This window comes from Micropterus dolomieu, linkage group LG17, assembly GCF_021292245.1.
Source record: "Micropterus dolomieu isolate WLL.071019.BEF.003 ecotype Adirondacks linkage group LG17, ASM2129224v1, whole genome shotgun sequence".
Lineage (NCBI taxonomy): Eukaryota > Metazoa > Chordata > Actinopteri > Centrarchiformes > Centrarchidae > Micropterus > Micropterus dolomieu.
Genome location: NC_060166.1, coordinates 20,150,581 through 20,173,222, shown reverse-complemented (window position 1 = coordinate 20,173,222; position 22,642 = coordinate 20,150,581). Strand labels below are relative to the sequence as shown.

Sequence of the window (22,642 nt, the reverse complement as noted above, 5' to 3'; positions counted from 1 at the left end):
AGTGGGTGCTGAAAATTTAAGAATAAAAACAATAGAATAGGAAATATTAGTAAAGAAAATAAAGGTTGGAGTTCAGTGCTTTGATTGAGCATCATCAGGATGTTGCCTCTGGTCTCTCCAACTCTAAATCATGTACAGCTTCAGCAGTGGATCTCTTTCTGGCTTCTGATCCCACTAAGGGATCAAACTATGATCTAATCCTTGTAGTTCTGACACTGACCTCTGAGCCTGTGGTGTAACCAGAAGTGAATGGGTATTTATATAACACCAGCTTGGTTTGCATAACCAACTAAGCATTGGTGAGCATAGTACTATTGCATTAAGGCCACAGCTTTTTTCAGCCTGGAATCCAAGATGAATAAATTTAGTATTTTGCTCAGGGACCAACGCTCATTAAAAAATGTTAATACTGTGTGCACGTGGAGGCAGAAATAAACATCCCTGTGACCCATTTAGAGTCCCAAACCATAAAGGGCAAAAGTTAATCTGAATAGAGTTTGTCTGAATAAAATAGTAATTGTCATTTTTTTACCATTGTTATTTATTGTTTAATCCAGGTCAGATGCCAGCACAGGAAAAAAAATGGCTGAACACTTTCAATGTAATATTGGAGTTAATGTTAATGATAAGCCGTGGTGGCTCCTTATAGTTTCAGGCTATTGTGTTTGTGTAAGGCTTATGATTGAAAGGTTACTGACTATCAGAGAAAATTAGTGTGGATTAAGTGAATGAATGAGATATCTACTGTAACTCAAATTGGTACAGCAACTTTTCTGGGTAATGTTAAATTTAACATTAGGAACACAGTTTGTTTTATAAGTTATTATCTATAGACTTGCTTTGGTTGATTTGGTTTATCCAAATGTGTGCTGGGTGGCGTTCTTGCTGGTTAGTCGGATAAAATGTGCAACAATGTATACATACATGTATGGTTTCTGTCTGTGTGTGGTCTTGTTTGGTCGGTATGAGGTTCTCCAGTATTTGAAGTGAGATCTGCTTCAGAAGCCATTCTTGAAGGCCCTTATTGTGACTCTTTGTTTTGTACACAAACACTGATGTTCAACATTAATTTTATGGCTTTTCTTTTAAAATTGTTGGACTTGCCCACTTTAAATAAATGGATTTTGTTCCCTATTTGAATGTCTGTTTAATATTTCTACTCTCTTACATTTGGTGAAAAAATGTCAGAAGTATTTGGATGAGGAATCTCATGTAAATTCCTTTTCAAAACTCAAACTAAAACTTACGCTTCAAAACTCAATGGTCATCATTCTGAAAGTAAGGCTATGTTACATAGTTTCTGAAGAAAAATGTATTTTCAGATTATACATATATAAGATTTCCCACTATCCAACAGCAGCAGTAGTTTTGCTTCCATCTTGTCAGAAGGCACAGGCACAGACCACAGCCACCACCACTATGTTGCCAATGGTTGCTAGCACAGCGATCCAAAGCCAAATGGTGTCACTGGAAACTTTTCCATCATCCTCTGCTTCTGATTGTCTGGAATAGCCGGCATTGAGGTTGGAGGTGGACGTCTGCAAGGACGTGTTGCCATTGTACGGGGAATCCATGAAGGCCCCACTCACAGCCGAGAAATGCTGTCAGGATAGAGGGAGAGAGGGAGAGAGATGGGGAATTCGGATTAAATTCATTTTTGTCGTACAAATTCTATGGAAAGTTCAAAGCCATTCATTGGGGTGAAGTCACAACTCCAGTCTGATGATTAGGATTTAATTTTCTTCAGACATCAACAATAACGAGAGAAAAAAAGAATTATCTGGCAAAATAGGAACCAGGAATATAATCAGCCAGGTCAAACTCAGCACAGACCACCAGTTGTGTTACTACTGAGAGAAAGATGGAAAATGCTATTGTTATTTATACACCAATATGTTAACAAACAACAGGATATGGTACTACTATACAAAGACATCTTAACTATGAATAGTATGGTATGACAACTATTTTTTGTCATTTTGTTATTGCATGTTCTCTGTTTATCTTCATTTTGTGTCTTGATTTACACTTATTCACAACATAAGTAACAATATGATAAAAAATATTCTTCTAAACCAGCTTTTAAAACTACCTTTCAAACAACTGAATTCCTCCCCCTTGCTAAATACACTGGCATTTTCATTCTTAAGGTATTCTTAGTCTCTAAAAGATAAAAATCAGATGCGTTCAGCCTTAAGTGAATCTTACAGTGATACGGATGGCATGGCTGAACAATAACATGTTCTGTTCAGGGGGTTAGCCCCGCAGCTGTGCCTGATCCCAGGACAGCTGTACTGTATAGTGAGAAGGAATCAGCATCTCAAAGGGATTAATGCTCAGAAGGATTAACAAAGTCTGACACATGCTTCACATGTACTAAAAAAAGATCAGAGACGGACAGAGAGGATGAAAGAGAAAGGCAAAAAACAAGCAAGGCGACATAATGAATCCTAATTTTTGTCTCAGCTGGATGTGTTTATCCCTCGGGGAATTCCACAGCACCCAGTCACACAGACAGGAAGAAGACTCCATCAATATGGAGCTACCTCTGGTAATTAATATATAACATGTACATGTCAGAAGAAACAAATACATTCACACACACACTTACACACACACACTACCTCTAGTTTTAGTTACTTGTGTTGCTGCCAGCTCTGTGTTCTGGAGGTGTGACACCTGTGTTACAGGCACACAGACGTGCAGTTGGTAAACTCAGGTGTGTGTAACGTAACTTTTCACACAAGCTCACCACACACGGCAAAAAAGACAATAACACAAGCACACAGGCTTCTCATAGTCTTACATGCAAACCACGGACCAACAGTCTGTGATGCAAACGGACAGCTCACTGGCCATTAATAATTTCAGCTTTCACTCTGACAGCTGAAAGGTTCAAGTGAGTTTAACCTTTAAACTTGTGGGTGTTTTAGCATATAAAAGCAATATTTTGGCAACAACGTCACTTCATAACCATAACTGTCAATGCTTGGAAAAATCATGTTATAACCTGATGTGCGTAAAGATTGTTTGATAAGTAAAATGCTTGATATGGGGAAACAGTACACAAATAAACCAAACTGTACAGCATTGTGTAAGTGTCTGTTTAATCCGGAGGCTGATATTCTATATTCATTTCTGGTTCGGCATGCAGATAGTTTAGATCGTATCTCATTACTCAGGATAATATACATACCTTGCTGTGAACTGTTCATTCACTCCCAGTGTTTAAGGGAACATATCAAAATGCGGGTATTTAAAATCTCAGGTGAAAAAAATTTAACATATCAATATTTACTTACATTGATAACATAGATTTATAGTAAGGAATAGGTCCTACAGCCAGTGAGAAACACTTGGCATTGCACCTGACTAAGAGTGAGGGTGCAAAATGTATTAAAGAATATGAACTTCCATTGAGCAGCTGAAAAATGTTACTGACTCTCTGTGTCAGTGTGACTGCAGCTGAGGTCAAACCCCTGTGAGTGTAAATAGATTTGTTTTATTCTTCTAGTTTGGCTCTGGGGTGCTACAAGCATCAGGTTCAGTTTGACCCCAGGTGCTTCTCAGGCTTCTTGTGTGTCCTCATCCACCCTATCTCTCCACACCCAAACTGCAGATGTGACTTGGGGGCAAATTCTCACTGAGGAAACTTCATGCTGAGGGGAGTAAAAGAAGAGAACAGTCTCAATGTTGGTATCACTGAATGTTCCAAGGGAAACCCATTATAGCACATACAGTACTAAAGCTCACTTAGAGCTTATTGTTGTCATTAGATTCTAATATCAACACCGAGGAATGGAGGTATTCAACCTTAAATACTTCCCAACAGACTTAAGATAAGAATCTGAATAAATTAGCTAGCCATCAGCTTTGTTAAAGTTTAGTCACCCATTCTGAATGAGGGGTCAACAGGGAATCAATGGGAGCACGACATGAGGCTGTCGACACCACTTGTCTGTGTGGAGGTGTAGGCCACTGCTCTCTATATATTATACATATGCAACAAAATGGACATAAAAGTGCTCTTCAAACTGACAGGAACTCCCAAACAACGTAATCACCATGACAACTTTATGGGACTGGGATCAAAAGGTACTGATGAGATCAAAAGTCCGGTGAATACATTTATTATTGATACAGAAGTTGAACTTTTTCAGGAATGCAGATATAATCTCATTATATGTTCATTATATGTCTCGACCAATAGGTATGGATGTCAGACCTCACATATTCAAAGAATCTCACTGATGTACAGGATGATGATTTTCCTTTGCGCATCATTATTCATGCACAAGTGTATCTCATCCCATAACACAGAGAACTATAATTTCTCAGAAGTGATGAAAAAAAAGTCTAAAATGTTGCAAACATTAAAATATGGCAGCATAATTTATGAGAAAACTTTAAGAGTGATCACATCAGCCACTTAATATGTATATTTAATTTAAACTGCCCCCCAGGATTTTTCATGAGTGAAGGAAAAGGGACAGAAGTCAGTTTTGGTGTTCTCATGTCTGTGTTCACAACCTGAACATTGTCTGCACTGAACTTGTTCACGTACTCATTAAAAAAAACTCTGCCCAGAAGCTGTGTCTCGTTGCGTGGGTAAAACAGCACAGAAAGGTCATCAAGAAAAACAGCAGGGAGCACGAGCATGTGCAAGTGTTATTATGCCACACGCCTCGGAGACAAACTCCGCACGGGCTAAAGTTGAAAAGCTAAATACCTACTGTATGCTGCTACTCTGAGCAGTCTATGAAAGTATTTTAACTTGTAATTTAAGTGGATTATTGTCTAACCTCACCTTTCCATTTGATTTAGTGGTGTTTGAGCAGATGATTGATTGTTTAAAAGCTGACTCAAAGTGGACTTCCTCTGAATATGAGGTTTGTGATAAGAATGGGTAAATTGAGCGAACAAAAAACATCATGCCAATCTAAATATGCTGGTCAGAACAGACAGTTTCAATATGGTGATCTTGTAGACATCTTGGACATACTCTCAACAGTTTAGACTGTGAGGTGTTACAGTATTTACCCATCAGATATTATTTTCTCTTTGCATCTTTGCCTCATTGTTCATCCTGAATCCTTGATCTTGAAGCAAACTGCAGGAGAATGTTTGCTCAATGCAATAAAGCCATACATATTATTAAAATATTGAAATGTCAAACAAATAATTTAAGCAAGTGGCAGCATGGACCTAATGGCCACTGTAGCAACCTGAAAGGGACAAACATCTGCAAAGGCTAATATCTGTCCCGTAACAGGAATGTATGCAAACAAACAGGACATTCTTTATCTCTTGGTTTGATCATTTAAGTTGCACACCTCAATATGTAAACGCTCTCTGGAAGAGACAAAAGGTTAGCGGCGGCAGATCCACCAAAGACACACCAAAAAAATAAATAAATTTTTACCCATTGCAGTAGTCACCAACAATATACTATTTAAAGAAATCTAAACCTTATACACTGACATGCATGGCAAAAAAGGGAAATCAAGACACAATTCATAAAATCAAAACAAGCCAAGAAGCAGCATAAACAAAGTAGCCGAAACATAAATTGTGCAAGTGATTACAAAAGAAAAAGGAAGGACGAAAATATCAGCATGCGTGAAACTAGAGATGTTCTCAAGCGACTGCACCTTATGCACACCCTAACATACTGTAAATCCCCTGTAGGTGGCAGGAAAGTTCATCTACTGTAGGTAGTTTTGACTGAATTTAATCTGTGCACAGCAGCTGGAATAGGTACTTAAATGTTAGATATGTTTCTCTCATGTGGAGCAGAAAAGTCTCATGTCATGTTCACAAAACTGAACACTAACAGCATTCAAGTAATTCAAAGTTTACAAAAGAAGTCGTTCCACTATCAAAGCTGTAACTTAAAACAATCACAATAAATACAGCTATAAAAACTTGTTGACATTGTTGTTTAGTTTTTTTATCATTATTTAGTCACTGCTACTTTTTTCTTGTTAGAATATAAAACACAAACAGAAAAATATATATAATATATAAAGAAACGAAGAAAGAGAGTTGTACCTACTGCCAATTGTATATGAAGAAAGAGAGCAGGTCTGGTGTTCCTGTCTGTCCTGTCCTACAGTCTGACTTAGACTGAGTGCATCCAAAAGGGACAGAGGAGCAGCGCTTCATGAGAGAGATAGAGAGTGCACTCCATGTGGGAGAGAGAGAGAGAGAGAGAGAGAGAGAGAGAGAGAGAGGGAGGGAGCATGGGAGATCCCTTCCAGTGAAAGTGAGAGCGCACAGTGTGACAGCATGTGTATGAGACAGATTTAGACATGCTGTGTGCGTGGGAGTGTGTGTGAGACAAAGAAAGGGAGAGACAGGACACACCATGGGCACGTGTGTGTGTGTGTGTGTGTGTGTGTGTGTGTGTGTGTGCGAGTGTGAGAAAGAGAGAGAGAGAGAGTGAGAGGACAGTTTTCCAGGAGACGCTTTCATCTACGAAACAGCTGAGCTGGATGTTTACTAACTCACTAGCAGAATTTTCATTGTGACATAGAGATAGCCCCTTAAAATCTGGTCAGATACATAATGACCAATGAGGAAATGTTCAGATGATGTAAACAAACCTGTTAAAAATTGTCAAAAAATAGGCATTGGAATGCAGATATAAAATGAAGCATCAAACACTGCCATGACAGCCACAGCTCAGACTTCTTTAGAAATTGATTTTGTTGGGTTCTTTAGGTGAAATAGCAAGCATGTCTTTTCCAAACTGAACTTATAATGGGGTGGTGATGGAGCAGTGGATAAGACACATGCCTTTGGTGTGAGATAAACACCAATGTGTTTGAACAAGATACTTAAGCCCTAGTTGCTCCAGAGGCTTGGGACCTCTGACCTATATATTACAAAAAGATCAATTACAGCCATTGTCGGTTTGAAGTTAAAGTCTGTCCAATCTATCCATGATCTATTGTGCAGTTTACTTCAAACAACAGCTTTCTCAAGCTACTTTATCCAGACTATGATGAGTAAAGCAAAAACTGAAAGGCTTCTCCTTTACCAGAAACAATACAAACAGTAAGAACGACATGGTGACTGGATGACGTTAGAGAACTCCTAAATCATATTTGAACCAACAGCATTGTGAGCACGCAGCGGTCGACTCCTGCTGAGTCACCAGGATGATCAGCTGTTCTGCGTCTACATCTGGGTCTGTGTGAACACGCAGGTAAGAGCAAGTAAGAGTGTTTTTGGCACGCATGCATACATGTACATATGGCATGCACCTGCACATTTGTGTGTATGTTGGGACGATATGTGTGCAGATTGTGTATGTGTGTGTGTGTGTGTGTGTGTGTGTGTGTGTGTGTGTGTGTGTGTGCGCGCGTTTGTCAGTGCTCATACAAATACTAATAGCATGCATCTCTATGCATGAGTGAATGCATCTGCACAGGTTAGGAAACATCTGTCTTTACTTATAATTTGTGTCATTCAACTTTCATATTTATTAAAAAAGAACAAAAAACAAATAATCAAATCAAATGATCTTGGGCATTTTCAGAGAATAAAATTTTAGGACTGAATACTTGACTGGTTCGATTTTTCACAGTATATACCTGCTGAGTTTCAGGTGTTCCCATCTAAAAACAAATAAATAAATAAATTACCTGTCACCTCTCTATAAACTAGTCTTTTATCCTCTTTTAGCTTCTTCTTCCTTTATTCTCTATCCAACAATCTAAATGACTAAATTCAAAAGTGTCTGCTCCCAAAAGACATAAATATACAGTCGGAGTACAGAGAGGAAGAGAGAGAATGAACAGAGAGGAAGAGAGAGATAGGGTTAGAGGATAAGCTTGAATAAACAGCAGTGACTCTATGACATGTTGTCTTGCCCTCATCATGTCATTCCTCCTTTTTGTCACTCTGTTTTAAATCAAACGATGACTCCACCACCCACTTGTCCTTTCTCCATGACATAATATCAAAACTTTTACCCTCGTCTGTTCAACAATGTCCTCTCTTCCCCTGTTATTGTCTGCATCACTCTGTCTCTACAAACTTATATGTCCTCGCTGTAGACTCTCCCATCTCTATCTTCTCGTCAACACCTGTAAAATCATTGTGTCACACTTGCACTATGCATGTTCTTTCCTCGTCTCTGCTAACCTTCATCATCTATTTTTCCCCTCTCTCCCACCATACATTCCCTATACATCCTTCCATCCCTCAACCCATGATATGACGTGCAAAGCTGCAGGGCTCTGGGGATTAGAGAAATTAAACATACAGCTTCAATCCAAATCTCTGAAAATGATCTTTGCTGCATGATGTATCAAGTGCACAACATAACTTTTCTGTAAAAAAGTGGACATACTGGAGTCTACTTCCTGTACCCATATGTGAGTGAGTGAGTGTCCTTTGGGGGCTTAGAAGGATATCTGTGTGCGTGAGTGACTGCATGAGTATATTTGTGGTGTCCAAAAACTGGGATTCCACCGTCCTTGTGGGGGCCGACAGCTTTGTGGGGACCAAAATGCTGCACCCCACAAGTTTAAAGGGCCTTTCCAAGGTCAAGACTTGGTTTAAGTGGTCAAAATTAGGTTACGGTTAGGGTAAGGGGCTAGGGAATGCATTTTGTCTGTGTGTGTGTGTGTGTGTGTGTGTGTGTGTGTCCAGGAAAGTGACGGTTTATAAAGTTACATAATGTTCTTCTACGACATTCAGAAACTGCCTTTGGTGCTCACAAGCTAACACACATGCACTCACAAGGCAAAAATCAATCCGCACACATGCAGTAGGAACACGCATTCATCAATCAGTGCAAACACACACGACACTCTGGAAGCTGGGGTTATGTAAAATTGAGGGAATTTGAGCAGAATCTGGGGACTTTGGGTGAAGAAAAAATTACTCTCCCATAATTAGCCAAGGATGGTGGGGGGTTGAGCAAAAGGTGTCAGAATTCACTCATCATTTATAAGTAAATGTAAAGTAAATCATTTATGAGGCATTTGCATCACAATATATTTGTTTCACAAGGTATTAGTGTAGCCTGTGACCTGAAGGTTGCTCCTGGGCGATATTTCAACCTTGTACACACTGTCCCAAATATATAATATTATATTTGCATGGTATATTTGAATTTTAAGTTCCCAAAATATATATTTCCAGGGCTGAAAATTTGGGTCTCCATCTGTGACCACTTTAACAGAAATACAAGGATGAAAGAAAAGAGGGGGGAGGCCAGAAGAGAAAGAAATTAAGGGTGAATAAACTGCCCCACTGCAGCCAGCTGTTCCTCTTCTTTCTGAAACATCTGTCATAGAAGGAGAAACACAGAAAGAGATGTGAAAGAAACTATTGAAGAGATGAAGAGAAACAAAGGATGGAAAGAGTTAAAACCGGGGTGGGGGGATACTGTTTGAACGAGTCTGATCTCTACCGTGTACTCTACCTGTGTAAAGTTTGACCAAAAAAGGGATTCTGTCATACAGTTTACACAGTGTTTTTGTGTATTGTGTGTGTCTGGTCTGACATGTGTGTTTATGCAAGTATACATGTGCCCTCACCCAGCCAAGTAGTTTTATAATAAATAATTAGTTACTTATTTAATATCTTCTCAATACGTTTGCAAGACTAAAAGTCTACAGCCATGCTAGCAGTGGTGTAAGACTGTACTGCTAAGTGCTAAAATCAGCCAATGTTGGGCAGTAGCGGCGCTACTTACTAGTTTAACTACATTTCTCAGTAGCTTGGTGGTAGCGGCGCTATTTTCTGAATCAAATAGCTTTTCAGTAACGAAGCTCTTTGATTGACCGAGTAGCGCGGTAGCTTCCACACACGCTACATTTTCCCAAGCCTTTCTGAAGGATCAGTGAGTGACGCCACCGCCATACACTGACCTGTATGTGTAGCCGGCAGAAGCGCTTCCGTTTGACGGTGACATCACGTACCGATCCTTGGTTAGGATGTAACTAAGCTACTTTTTCCACGTTGCTGTAGCTTAGCTTGCTACATTTCACTGGGGAGTAGCCTCTGTGTAGTGAAGCTTCATTTAATGTAGAGTAGCTAGTAGCTTAGCTCACTACAATTTCCAAGTAGCTTGCCCAACACTGATATCAGCATGCTAACATGCTCACACTGACAATGCTATGGTGAGGTTTTGCATACCATATTTAACATCTGATTTTGGCATGTTTGCATGAGAACATTTGCTAATTAGCACTAAACAAAGTACAACTGAGGGAATGTCATTAGTTTTGCAGGTATTTGGTCATAAGCCAGAGTACTGGATATATTAAAATGTTGACCTGATGAGGTTAAAGGTTCAGTGTGTGATATTTAGGATTTATTGACAGAAATGCAATAGAATATACATAACGATGTTTTCAGTGGTGTATAAAGGCCATACATAATGAACTGTTATGTTTTTATTACCTCAGAATGAGCCATTTCTATCTACATAACCACGGGTCCCCCTTATATGGAGTTCGGTTTTCAAAGCGGGGCTGAACTTGCCTGTTTTGTGCTGGACAGGTAATTAAGTCAGTCCAACTATAGCAATGCAACTGAAAACTGTTCTTTGAAAGCTTAGCTTGAAGATGGCCATAATCACGGAGAGAAGCAACATGTTTCCTTTGTCAGTGGTGTAAAATATGTTGTTGGATTAATTTCATGTAACGTTGTTCTCTAGCGCTGTGTTTTGGCTTTGCTACTTGGACAGACTAATGTGCCACTTACTTTTGTGAAACAATCAGCTGATCAGTATTTTTGCCAATAAAAGTAGTAGTAGTAGTAGTGAGTAAGCAATTACTTGCAATTCACAATCCTCACCACTAGGTGTCAATAAAACTTACACTCTTAACATTTAATAGGCCTTTGAGACAGACTGTGACGACCACGCCGTGAAACCCATTATTTTCAATGGCTTGCGCCACTGCGGTTTGTTGCTGTGTCAAGCAAAGCGCAAGTGCAGCACAGCACACTGCTCAGCGACCTCACCTCCATCAAAGTTCAAAATAGTTGAACTTTTGCGCTGAACTCCGTGGCCAGCGCAGCGCAGATCGCTTCCTATCTGAAAGGGCCATTACAGATCGCCAAAGTGATTGAAGTTCATCCCCAGGCGGACATGAATGACGGTATCAAACAGTTGTATAGACATTTAACTCAAAACTGCAAATCTGTCTACTGCTTATCTTAAACACTGCCAATGTGACATAAAAAATGCAGTTAACATTCAAAATTTGCCATTTTTTTTTTAATATCACTCAAACCTGAGTGATTTGAAGCACTGAGGACATGGTGCACTGCTCGTGAGCTGGGGTTTTAATCATGTACTGATAGTACATTGTTGTACGTCGAAAATTACTCTCGTGACATGAAGAGTTTGTCCTGAAATAATGGACACCAAGCAAACTAAAACAAAAAATAGAAGTGGCTGAAAATAATTTCCATAATTTCCTAGTTATTGAGCTGTGTGATGAAAAGAAATATGGCCCGGGGGGGGTTCCTTCAGCTGATTGAATTCATGACAAGAATGGAGGGAGCAAGAATAACTGAGACAAAGCAAGACAAGATATGGAGTAAGAGAGAAGAGAGTGAACAAGAAGTTGAGGTTGAGCGAGAGAAGGTGTCAGGTCTGTAGGTTATAGTGAGCGAAGAAAAGAGTACTCTAAAGAGACAGAGAGAGAGGGCGAGACATAGCGTTAGAGGGAGAGAGAGAGAGAAAGCAGGGGGGCTTGTTCTCATGGCTGATTGAATCTTTGCTTAGTTTTGCTGGAGGCTTCTGAGCCTGACAGAAGAGCAAAGAACAGCTTTCACTGACATCATTAAGTGACCTTATCCAGCTTCTTTCATAAGACCATTCATGCTTCAAACACACACACACGTACATGCTGAAAGCTGCAAATGTACATACACAGATATTTACAAGCGTTTACGGATGCTCATATGGTTGTTTTAGGAATTATATAATTTCATATTTAATTCAACAATCAGTCGTTCCAGCAAGTGCCCCGGAACAGCGTGCATTTATCTTCAAGTGACAAAGGCTTCCATTGGCCATAGGAATTATGACGGGAGTAGAGGAGGAAGTGGGCGGCACGGTGGTGCAGTGGTTAGCGCTGTCACCTCGCAGCAAGAAGGTCGTGTGTACGAACCTCCGTTGTTCCGGGCCTTTCTGTGCAGAGTTTGCATGTTCTCCCAGTGTCTGTGCGTGTCTGCTCTGGCTTCCTCCCACCGTCCAAAGACATGCAGAATAGGTTGATTGGTGACCCTAAATTGTCCTATTGTGACCCTAAGGTGTGAATGTGAGCGTTACTTGTTGTCTGTCTACGTGTGTGGCCTGGGATAGATTGGTGACCTGTCCAGGGTGTACCCCGCCTTTCGCCCGATGTCAGCTGGGATTGGATCCAGCCCCTCGTGACCCTGTACACAGGATAAGCGGTTGGCGATGGATGGAAGAGGAGGAAGTCATGTGACGTTATAGAGCGACAAAGTCTGCATAGGCAGGAGGTGGGGTTGGGTCAACAAAACATTGTTAACACAGGAGACAGCTGTTGGTTCCCAAACCTTAATCAAGTGGTAATGTGACAATGACGGTGCTCATTTTTTTCCTGTCTCGTGCCAGACCTGTGATGAATATGTGTGAATGAAAGTGACTCCCACAGGAAACCTGAAGAAATGTCAGCCTTTATGTCAACCAGCATTTGGTCCCTGTGTGAAACAAGATTGATTTGATTTTTTAATAAAGTTAAGTAGCATTAAGGTAAATCTGTAGCATTAGCATTAGCTTCGAAGGCTGTGTTGAAAACGAGTAAAAATGCTGTCTCAGAAGTAGGGTTGGGACAATTTGTCGTCGTAATCGATTAGGTAAATACGTGTAGTGAAGCAGCATGAACACGTGAAGTGAAAGTTTCCTGGAGCACTAACGGCAGCACCGCAAATCGTGTTTACTCCACACAAGCACGGCACATTATCAGCACAAGGACACGTAGTCTGTTAAAATGTATTTCTTCATCGCCTTCATGTTGGGGATGAGATCTTGCGTGGAGCCCCAGATCGAGGGAGCTCATCAGTGGTCTTGTAAGTCTTCCATTTTCTTACAATTGCTCCCACAGTTGATTTATTCACACCAACCTGCTTGCCTATTGTAGATTCACTCTTCCCAGCCTGGTGCAGGTCTACAATTTTCTTCCTGGTGTCCTTCGACAGCTCTTTGGTCTTGGCCGTGGTTGAGTTTGGAGTCTGACTGTTTGAGGCTGTGGACTTCTTAAAGAAGAAGTTACAGGTCTGCGAGAGCCAGAAATCTTGCTTGTTTGTGGGTGACCAAATACTTATTTTCCACCATAATTTACAAATAAATTCTGACTGACTTAATACTTTTTGGCCCCACTGTAATTGAATAAAATATTGATTTATTGCTTAGACATGTTTTTGATTTATTTTGGATAAATTGGTAGGTTATGTTAAAGAGTAATAGGCAACTTTTTTTCTTCTTAATTTTTTTTTTCTTCTTTTTCTGTCGTAATAGACTTGAAAAATAATCGTTATGTACAGCTCTACTCAGAAGGTGTCAAACAGGGCAGTAAGGCATCTTCTGTTTCGAACAGAGTCGTAGTGTTAGCGTTAGCATTAGCGTTAGCATTAGCGTTAGCTAGCTGGCTAACTATGTTAATCTGAAAGCACCCCGTAGCCCCTTACCCTCAACCTAACTTTCATAGGGGTTTGTGTTAAACCTAAGGCACTGATTGCATGTATGCTCTTGAAACCAAGCAACATCAAATCTGCTGTAGTGCCTCCGATGAGACTGCTTTCGGTGTCTTTAATTGCTGAATAAACCTTTCAACAATGTATTAATGTATTATGTATGCAAGCAACATATTAATATATTATGAAATTCAATGGTTAGTGAAGCTCCATTTCATTAACTCTGTGCTTTACTGAAACAGACGCCATATTACTGTTGCATGCGCTGAGATGTGAAGTCTACTAAGTGCATTTCATGAAACTTATTTTTATCATGTTTAAAAGCAAGTCACACCACTTCTGTCACGATTAGAGCAGTAGATGGAGAAGCATGCTCCTTCTTTATAAATCAAAAAATAGTGAGTCATGTCAGTCACATATTGATATCCTGGTATATTCGATAAACTGAAGACTTGTGTAACCAAGACCAGATAATAACTTACTATTCAATACTTAGATGCACTCTGCCACCTGAGCATAATGTTTCTGATAATTTTTCTCAACATTCAATGTATTATCTCTCCATATACTACTTTATACTGGCAGTAAAAAAACTTATACGTATAGTTCTCCATTCCCATGCTTGTGTTGATTCTCATCCTCACTGTTTACACTTTTTATTGACTGACTTCCGTATTAAACCAACATAGATTTGTTTGGCTACACTGTGAATGGCCCACACAGTTGCTCCTCTGTTTTCTGTATTATTAAACCATATTATCCATAGGTGTCGCCAATCCAACCAGGACAGAAATCTTAAGGATTACACTTTTACAGTAAAGCACATAAACATGGGGATTCTCCATGGCATTAACCAGATAAACAGCAATAAAAGGTAAACCCAGAAATAAAAATCATTTAACATTATCTGTGGATGTGGTTTGATCACATTTGATTAATCAAAAATGAAATACAGTAGCTGACATCCCCTTTTTCCAACACAGCGCCGACAGCTTCAAACAAAAGAAGAGCACAGATCGAACACAAACTTAGGACTATCTCTCGTGTGAAATAACCAGTATTGCTTTAGCCCTGGCAAAGTAGTGTGTTCATGTAGGCTTATGCTACAAGATTCACGTGTTTTTACAGGTCACTCACATGGGCACAGGATGACATACATTACACAAGCACACGCACACATTACACATATTTTTATGTTGTATATTTGCTAAATACTGTAGGTTACCGAAAAGGTTTCCTTTTTCTCACATGCTGTATTCTGTAATATTTTAGGAGTATAGGCTGGTTTATCAGGGATGTTTCTTGGGGTTATGTCAAGCCACACTGTAATGCAATATAAGTCATAAACGTGGTGTGAGAGAGAGATTTTCCTAATCCTCTAACAAAAAAGGAAAGAGAAACAACTGACAACCAAGATAATACTACACTGCCAAGGTATCCCAGAAAAAAATCATCTTCATTTCAAATTTAAAGCTTAAGCACCGTGATTAAATATACTATACAAATAATCTTCTACTCACACAATGCACCTTTATGTAATGATGTCATAGGTTGCACAGGCTGGTGGCAAGAGAAATATATGAAAAGGAAGGAAAAAGGAAAATCTAATTTCTAAGTTTTTGACTGACCTTTGGATTGATGCTAGTTGAGAAAATGGCTTTTAAATATATTTTTTTTCAATTTCTTTCTGAACAAACTGGTGATACCTGTTAATGTAATGCCAATACAAGTATGCCCTGTCATTAATGAAATGAACCAGATATGAATGTATTCGACTATAATAAAATGTTCCTCTAAACTACCTCATCGTAGGAACAGACTAATCCCTGAAGTGAAGTGTGTGACTCATTTATGTAATGAAAAGGCAGTTGAGTTCATCCATATACATGTCTGATCTGTAGGTATGTTTCTAATCTGTCATGTCATCCATCCTGAATGAATAAAGCTTTACAGAGCTTATATGATGCGTGCCATGAGTGAGTCATCTGCCTGTATACTTAATGTGTTCAGCAGTGAAAACATTTGCTTATCACTGGATTATCTTAACTCTCTATGCTGAAAGTGCATATTCACAACACTGATGGAAAAGTTCAAATTCTAAGTTCTGCCTACAGTGCTGAAATTCTTATTGCCTTGAAATATAAGGGGTGGTGGGGTGGTGATGGCACAATGGATAAGACACTTGCCTTTGGTGTGAGAGACCCGGGTTCAATTCCCCACTGTGACCCATCTACCATTGTGTCCCTGAGCAAGACACTTAACCCCTAGTTGCTCCAGAGACGTGCAACCTCTGACATGTATACCAATTGTAAGTCACTTTGGATAAAAGCGTAAGATAAATGTAAAATAAGAAAACCTGTTCCAAGTTTCTAATACAAACACGCTTTTTGGATTAACTGTAGGGAGGAGACTCTCGTGATAGATCAGTTCTGCTGTCTGTGTCAAAGAGATGCCCCCCTGAAGTACCTGATAAACTCATTAGCAGATGGTAATCTGCCCTAACTCTCCATCACATACACTTTGATAGACATGACTTAATTAAAACTTTCACTCCCAGAAAGAAAGGAGTTTTGGGAAAGAAAGAGAGAAAGAGAACCAAGTCATCCACACAAGGTCAGCTACTAGTCACTCTTTGAGCTCAGTGTCTTGCCCAAGGTCGCTCCATCAGTGATTGCAACACCGCAACAAAAATTATCATCAGTTGAACCAGGAATACCACCTTTAAGATGTGGGATACAAAAATATGAAATGTGTTCATAAAGCACTCCGAGATTTAGGTGTAAGAAAGAGGCTTTTAAATTTAGTGGACTTTGAGATCTGCTGACTTTGCACAGCTACTGCGTGAAAACACAACAAAATTATCAAGGTCGTGCTGCATTTCGGTTTCCCCCCCCCAAAAAAACCAAAAAAAAACAATAGCCCAAATTTTTCCAGGAAACAAAGTTTTGGAGGTGCATGGTTTTCTTCAGCAAGAGCGTTGACTGAGCGTTCAGAGACAGTTAGCGTGGGGTGATTAAGGACCACACATTGAGCACGGCTGATTAACTATCTGAGAACAGATGGCTATCAGATGAGGCTTTCCATCAAACTCCTTCAGCTGGACAGGGTTCACGTCTGGTGCAGGCTCAGTGACAGCATTCAGGGAATTAAAGGGGAATACCACTCAATACAGAAACCAGAAAACGAGACCCTGAATCTGCCTTCTTGAAATATTTCGACAGAGAGTTTAACTCTACAAGTTGAAATTCTAACTGGTTGTGTTGAAAAGCTTTGTGAAACTGCTGCATATTTTGCCATTACTTAAGTGTGTCTTTACACAGAGACTTAGTTGATTTAGTACGTTTGAGCAGATGGTTATCATAGGAGATTTTCCATCAAATCTGCACAGCTGGAGAGAGTACACTGCAGGGAATTTGTACCTAATCTGCTCAACAAGACTGCTGCATGTGTCATGCTAAAATCCATCTTTTAGGTTGCTTTTTGATATGTGAAGGCTCAATCTATTAGAGTCTACAACAATGGAAAAGAGAGGGGGATTTCTTTTCTTTTCTTTAATGCAACCATCAGATGGTATGATTTCACACTTAAAAAGGCACCTCACTTCCTATCCGACTGACAGCACAGTTTTCGAAGAGTTAAATCTGAATTGCTGTGGTAGATGTCATCAGAAAAAGTCACATCACGCCATCTAACACTGTCACATAATGAAATTTTCAGAATTATGCAGAAGTGGTAGCTCAGTACAAGCTCAGTCTTAAAAACACTATCACTAGATAGTGGACAGAGAAGGGCTTCAGTTGAAGCTCAACACTAGTTCAGCTTCAACTGAAGCCCTTCTCTGTCCTCCTCAATGCAGTTGGACCACAATACAAACACACTCGCTATAAATATTTTCTTTTCAATTAGGCATCACGATCACAGTAGGTAATGTTATTTTTTTGTCAGTAACAATTCTCAAGGTAAATGTGCTATTAAAATAAGATGTTACCAGAATTTGACATGAGCTTGAAAATGAACTTCATGAACTATTATAATATTATAATATTTGGTCCCGTACTACACAAATGCATGAATGAACATTTTATGTGTTTCATTAAATAATTAAATAATCTCAATAAAAAGTTTGCTAATCTAAAGACACAGCTGTAATGAAGAACTCCCCTCCCCATCACCTATATTTTCATTTCTGATAAGAAAGGAAAAACATCCTCCTGCGACTCGAGCAATGAAGTAGCTGTGATTTAATGCGGTAAAAGTAGTATGGTAATTACTTTCAAAACATATCCATAGGCTGCATAGCCCTACACCTCACTAAGAGACCTTGACTGTAACATAAAGAGGCTAGTTAATGCTCAACATCATAGGTCAGAGGAGACAGAGAGAGAGAAGAATATGGGGTGTGTGTGAGAGAATGCACGAGACTGCTGCAGTGACAGGAGGAAACAAACCCAGCAAGCTTGTCAAAGCACAGATGAGGATCACTTAATCTAATCTTTCTTTACAGATTGAGCACAATTACAGTTTCTTGAAGATGAGTTTTAATAATTTTGGTGATGAATTTCATATGAGTTGTGGCCCTGGAACTTAATAGAATTATACTGTATATAGCAACAGAATATAGGAAGCAGTCTTCATTTGAAGACAGGCAAATAGAACCTTTGATATATTTGTTAAACTTTAAAACAATGTTATTAAGTTCATTGAAAAAGAAAACTGTAACCAAAACTGCCTCAGCCTCATTGCACGTACGCAAGTACATATTTCACATATTTCACATAAACATATTTACAGGAAAAATGCAGCCTCATAGTGACTCACTTCTTTACATAAAGAGTAAACCCTTGCTTGCGTGTCTTCTTATTGAGAAACTACTTTGCTGTCTGCCTCTGAGTCATCGCTGTCTGTGTACACTGTCTAAATCTGGATATCTGCCATGCAAATTTGTACTTTGCAAATGTCCAAAAAACTTTTCTAGTTTTCCGTGCGACTCAGGGTGTGCAGCTCTGTTTCATTCCCAAGTAATTTTATTTGCATTCTCTAGCTGAAAAAAAAAAAATAAACCTTGTAGCATCTGAACGGTGGCTACTCCTGTTCTTCCAGTACATAATGCTTTAACTGACAAGACTGATTGCCTGATTATTGTGAAATACGGCTGTGAGTTATAAATACTTCTGTCAGTAGGCAACAAAAACATCTCATACTGTTACTGTCACAAAAACAAAACTTTTAAACAAAGCCAAAGCAGTAAACATTCAAGAAAATAAAAGCATACAAGTAATATAAAAGAGCTCAGCAAACTTATTAGCTCTACTTTCCTTTGCTGAGCTTGCTTAGGTGGCTAACTTGCAATTAAACTATTTTATATGTCTAAATTATGTGACAGTAACTGCCCTCAAAAAAACCCAAACAGATTTCATTGCCTAAAAGTCTTTAAAGTAATAACTCAAATGGATACATGTATTCTGCTTCCTTACCTGTGCTGCCATCAGTGATAACTCCATTATCCCTGGATCAATGGTTGCCAGCCTGAGTGTGTAAAGAAAACACGTTTTGTTGGGAAAGTAAGAACGGTGATAGCAAATAAATGCAAAGGAGAAGACCACGAGGATGGACTGAAAACTGCACTGCTGTGCTTCGCAAGACGAGCGCAGTGAATGTGCTACATAATGACACAATGAATGTTTTTTATGCTTCATGGAGTTGATTCACTCAGCACATCTCGCTATCTGTCTCTGCATGGATGTGTATGTTTGGGGGTGGGGCAGGGGTAAACTTGTGCTTGAAGCATGCCAGGGAAACCTTGCAGAATTACTAATGTTTTTGCATGTAAGCTTTTTTTGACACTGCTACACAGTAGCTACATCTTCCTGCTACTACTTTCTATTATGAACGTCATAATCCCAAAAGTGGATCATTGAATTATTCATCTCCATCTGAAAAAATTACATTAAAATGATCTTGTAGCCTATATGTTTGTTTCTCCATCTTTCTCTCTCTCTTGGGTCCATCTCAGGTTTATAAAGTGGTCATAAGTTATAAATAGGCTAATGGGTTTGTTGTGGTCATTAATAAACCATTTCATAATGTCTTATACAATATGTTCATAACAATATCTTTTGGGTTGTCAGTGTGTGGAACCCTTGCCAATGTTTATCTCCTGTATGTTGCTTTGACTTTTAGCAAACTTTTTAATTTATCAGGGAGAAAAAGGCTGCAGGTCATCTGGACAATTTATCAACAACATATTAACGTTTTCATCTGCAGACTTAATATATTGTAACCACCCATTATTGATTACTTATTTAATATTTACAGTTGCTAGTACTTACTGATTGTTAAGCTGGCTGCATAAATATATATATCAGAACTGCTTGACAGATGGTCAGGACGGATGAACAGCTTCATGAAACATCCCACCGCCCAAATCTTTCTACATTTTAACTGAGGCGGCTACATCCAACAATTTCTATTACTCTCCGAAATCAACAATCTGACATTCCCACCCAGTCCCCGCAATGATTGGTCAGCTATGTGGAGATGAGAAAGTAAGCAGCCCTCTTTCTTATTCTTTATACGTCACTTTTCTTGTGAACTATTGAGTGCAACAAGGCCATCCAGGAGAGACTGTCATAAAATATGCACCATTATCCCATATTTAAATGATTATCACATCTTGCCTCTCTCTGTGACAGCAGGATTTTCACTCTCCTCTCAAGTGTGGCTGTTCGGAACAACTATGAACAGTTTGGATTTCTAACCCAGCCTCCTGACATGTTATTAATGAACACCTGCCAAAAGAGACTTCACATGTTCTGGCATGTTTCAACAACTCAAAAGTGGTTATAATTAATGATTTATAAGCAGTGGTAGATGGATATTAACCTTTAATGAAGCCAGTAGCTACAACTTATTAAAAATTGGTAAGTGGTGTGGTACAGAGAAAGATATAGCTTCTGACTATTTGGCAATTTAGTGTTTTGATACTGTACATTTCAATGGGTTTGACTATATTTAATGGATTTTGAACTTGTTTTAACACAATCTAACACAACTTAACAGCTTGTTTGAATGCGTATGTGGCGGGTTAGGGGCACCTCAGTATTTCTGTTTCTATTGCAGCTTTGTCACATTTTGCTTTTATTGATACACCAGCTTTTCTAACCCAGCCTAAAAAGGTTTTTGCTGTTGTGTTTCCATGCAGGTTTTTTAGGTGCTCATTAAAAATGTGCATAAAAAGAAGTGGAAGGAAAGGCACTTGAATTCAGTTTAAAAATCTACAAAAAACACAATAACTATATCACTTCACTGTCCAATATCCTGTGCAGTATATTAAGTGCATTTTCCTGTTTGTACAAACGGCCTCGGAAGATTCAAAAAAGAATCTCACAAATGCACCACGTTAAGGCACACGTAAAATGCAGTGGTGCTCAGATACAGCCAGACACACATGCACGCGACATTTTTTGCTTGTCTATGCTTAAAATGAGCTTGTGTGAGCGGTTGAATTTAATTTCTAAAGACAGTTTCACCCCAAGCCACTTATGTGTCTCCAATGTCACAGCACACCAAGCTGTTAACTGTAGACCTCTATTGTACTCTGTGGCCTTTGGAACAATTACTACTGCATGAGAAACCCCCCCTAAAATAGTCCGTGTTCTGGCTTCTGGGTGTGTTAATAGATGAGCGAGAAAATTACTACATATATGTGCCCTATGTACATGTAAGTATGTAGGCATGTGCTTGTAAGGCCGGGCTGCTTTAGCAGCAATGTGTGGCTCTTTCGTGCACAGTACAGGCCATTTGAGGAGAGATGGTCATTTTTCCTAAGGGCCAGTGAGTCCAGCTGTCAGCAGAGAGAGTGAGACATAAAGTTGTTTCAAACAAAAGAAACAAAGACGACAAAAATTGGTCAGATAGAGAGACAGGCAATTGACAGTTTTTTCAGGTGTTTATTACCCCACCACAGTTTGTCACTTAGTATGTTTTATGTGCTATATAGGACTACCGTCTGTCCAAGATTAGTTTGCCTGCAGTGTTTCTGTGTCTGCTAATTGTGTACAATTCTTTACACATCCACCTCCCATCTGCCTAAAACAGCTGTTTGACACAGACAGATAAAACACTTTGTGGCCACAAACACACTTTTAAAAAGATGTGACTGTTACCTGCCCCCCAAAAGGCTTCATATACGCACACACACAAAATTATGAACAGATGACTAACTTTCAAAAGGTGCTCTTTGTCTGCTTTCACTGTGCAGAAATGTGGTTTGCTGTTTGCAGCAAAACCTCTTTATAAAACAACTTAATACCAGGGAAATTATTCAGCTACTGGAATGTATTGCTGAAAAAGAGTCAAACATGCATTAATTGGTTGCCTATTTACCCATCCAGTCGACACGGACAGACATTAGCATTCATTTAGAGTTCCAATGGCCTGGTATATATACACATAAGAGGAATTTGACTTCGGCAAAACCTTGCTCTCAATATACCTACTTTACGCAAAACAAGCATTAACAAAGAGCTCAAAACAGACACAGATTACAGCGGACAGTACACACGTACACACACTATAAACAAAAACAGTTTGATCAGTTAAATATTCATTAATTCTTGTCTATTAACACTTCCAGACATGCCGAGATATTAGCATTCATTTGGAGTTGTGTTTCTGTCCATCTGGTAAATGTTACGTCCAACATTTACTCTCCTTTTAGCTCTGGTTTGGTCTCCACTAACTCCTGAGGGAAACACCTACATCTTTAGCAGCCAAAATCTCATGTTACACATTTTTATTATATTGCAGTGTAGCTTTAAGTTACACTTAACTAAAATTAATCAAAATATGTCTGCTGGCATTTGATATTAATGTTGAGCAGAATCAAGGACTCAGTGGTGGCTTCATCCAAACACGTACCTCAACATTGTTGTGATATGTTTACAGCAGC

At 39.2% G+C, this 22,642-nt stretch overlaps 1 protein-coding gene across 1 annotated transcript; it reads right to left on the bottom strand.

Annotated features, from left to right (window-relative positions):
- Positions 1 to 1,348: 1,348 nt before the first annotated feature.
- LOC123986099 (uncharacterized protein C14orf132) lies at positions 1,349 to 22,619 on the bottom strand. Its single transcript, XM_046074181.1, has 3 exons — positions 22,612 to 22,619; positions 13,123 to 13,180; positions 1,349 to 1,601 (listed from the first exon to the last, which is right to left on the bottom strand). Exons 1-3 carry the CDS (start codon positions 22,617 to 22,619, stop codon positions 1,383 to 1,385), a joined length of 285 nt encoding a protein of 94 aa, XP_045930137.1. The 3' UTR covers positions 1,349 to 1,382.
- Between the last annotated feature and the right edge of the window lie 23 nt (positions 22,620 to 22,642).

Bases quoted from the DNA above. Each gene is read 5' to 3' on its own strand.
- LOC123986099 (XM_046074181.1), bottom strand. The intron at 1,602-13,122 runs GTTGGTGTGAAT...CTATCCTGACAG, and splicing joins AATCTACAATAGGCAAGCAG to CATTTCTCGGCTGTGAGTGG.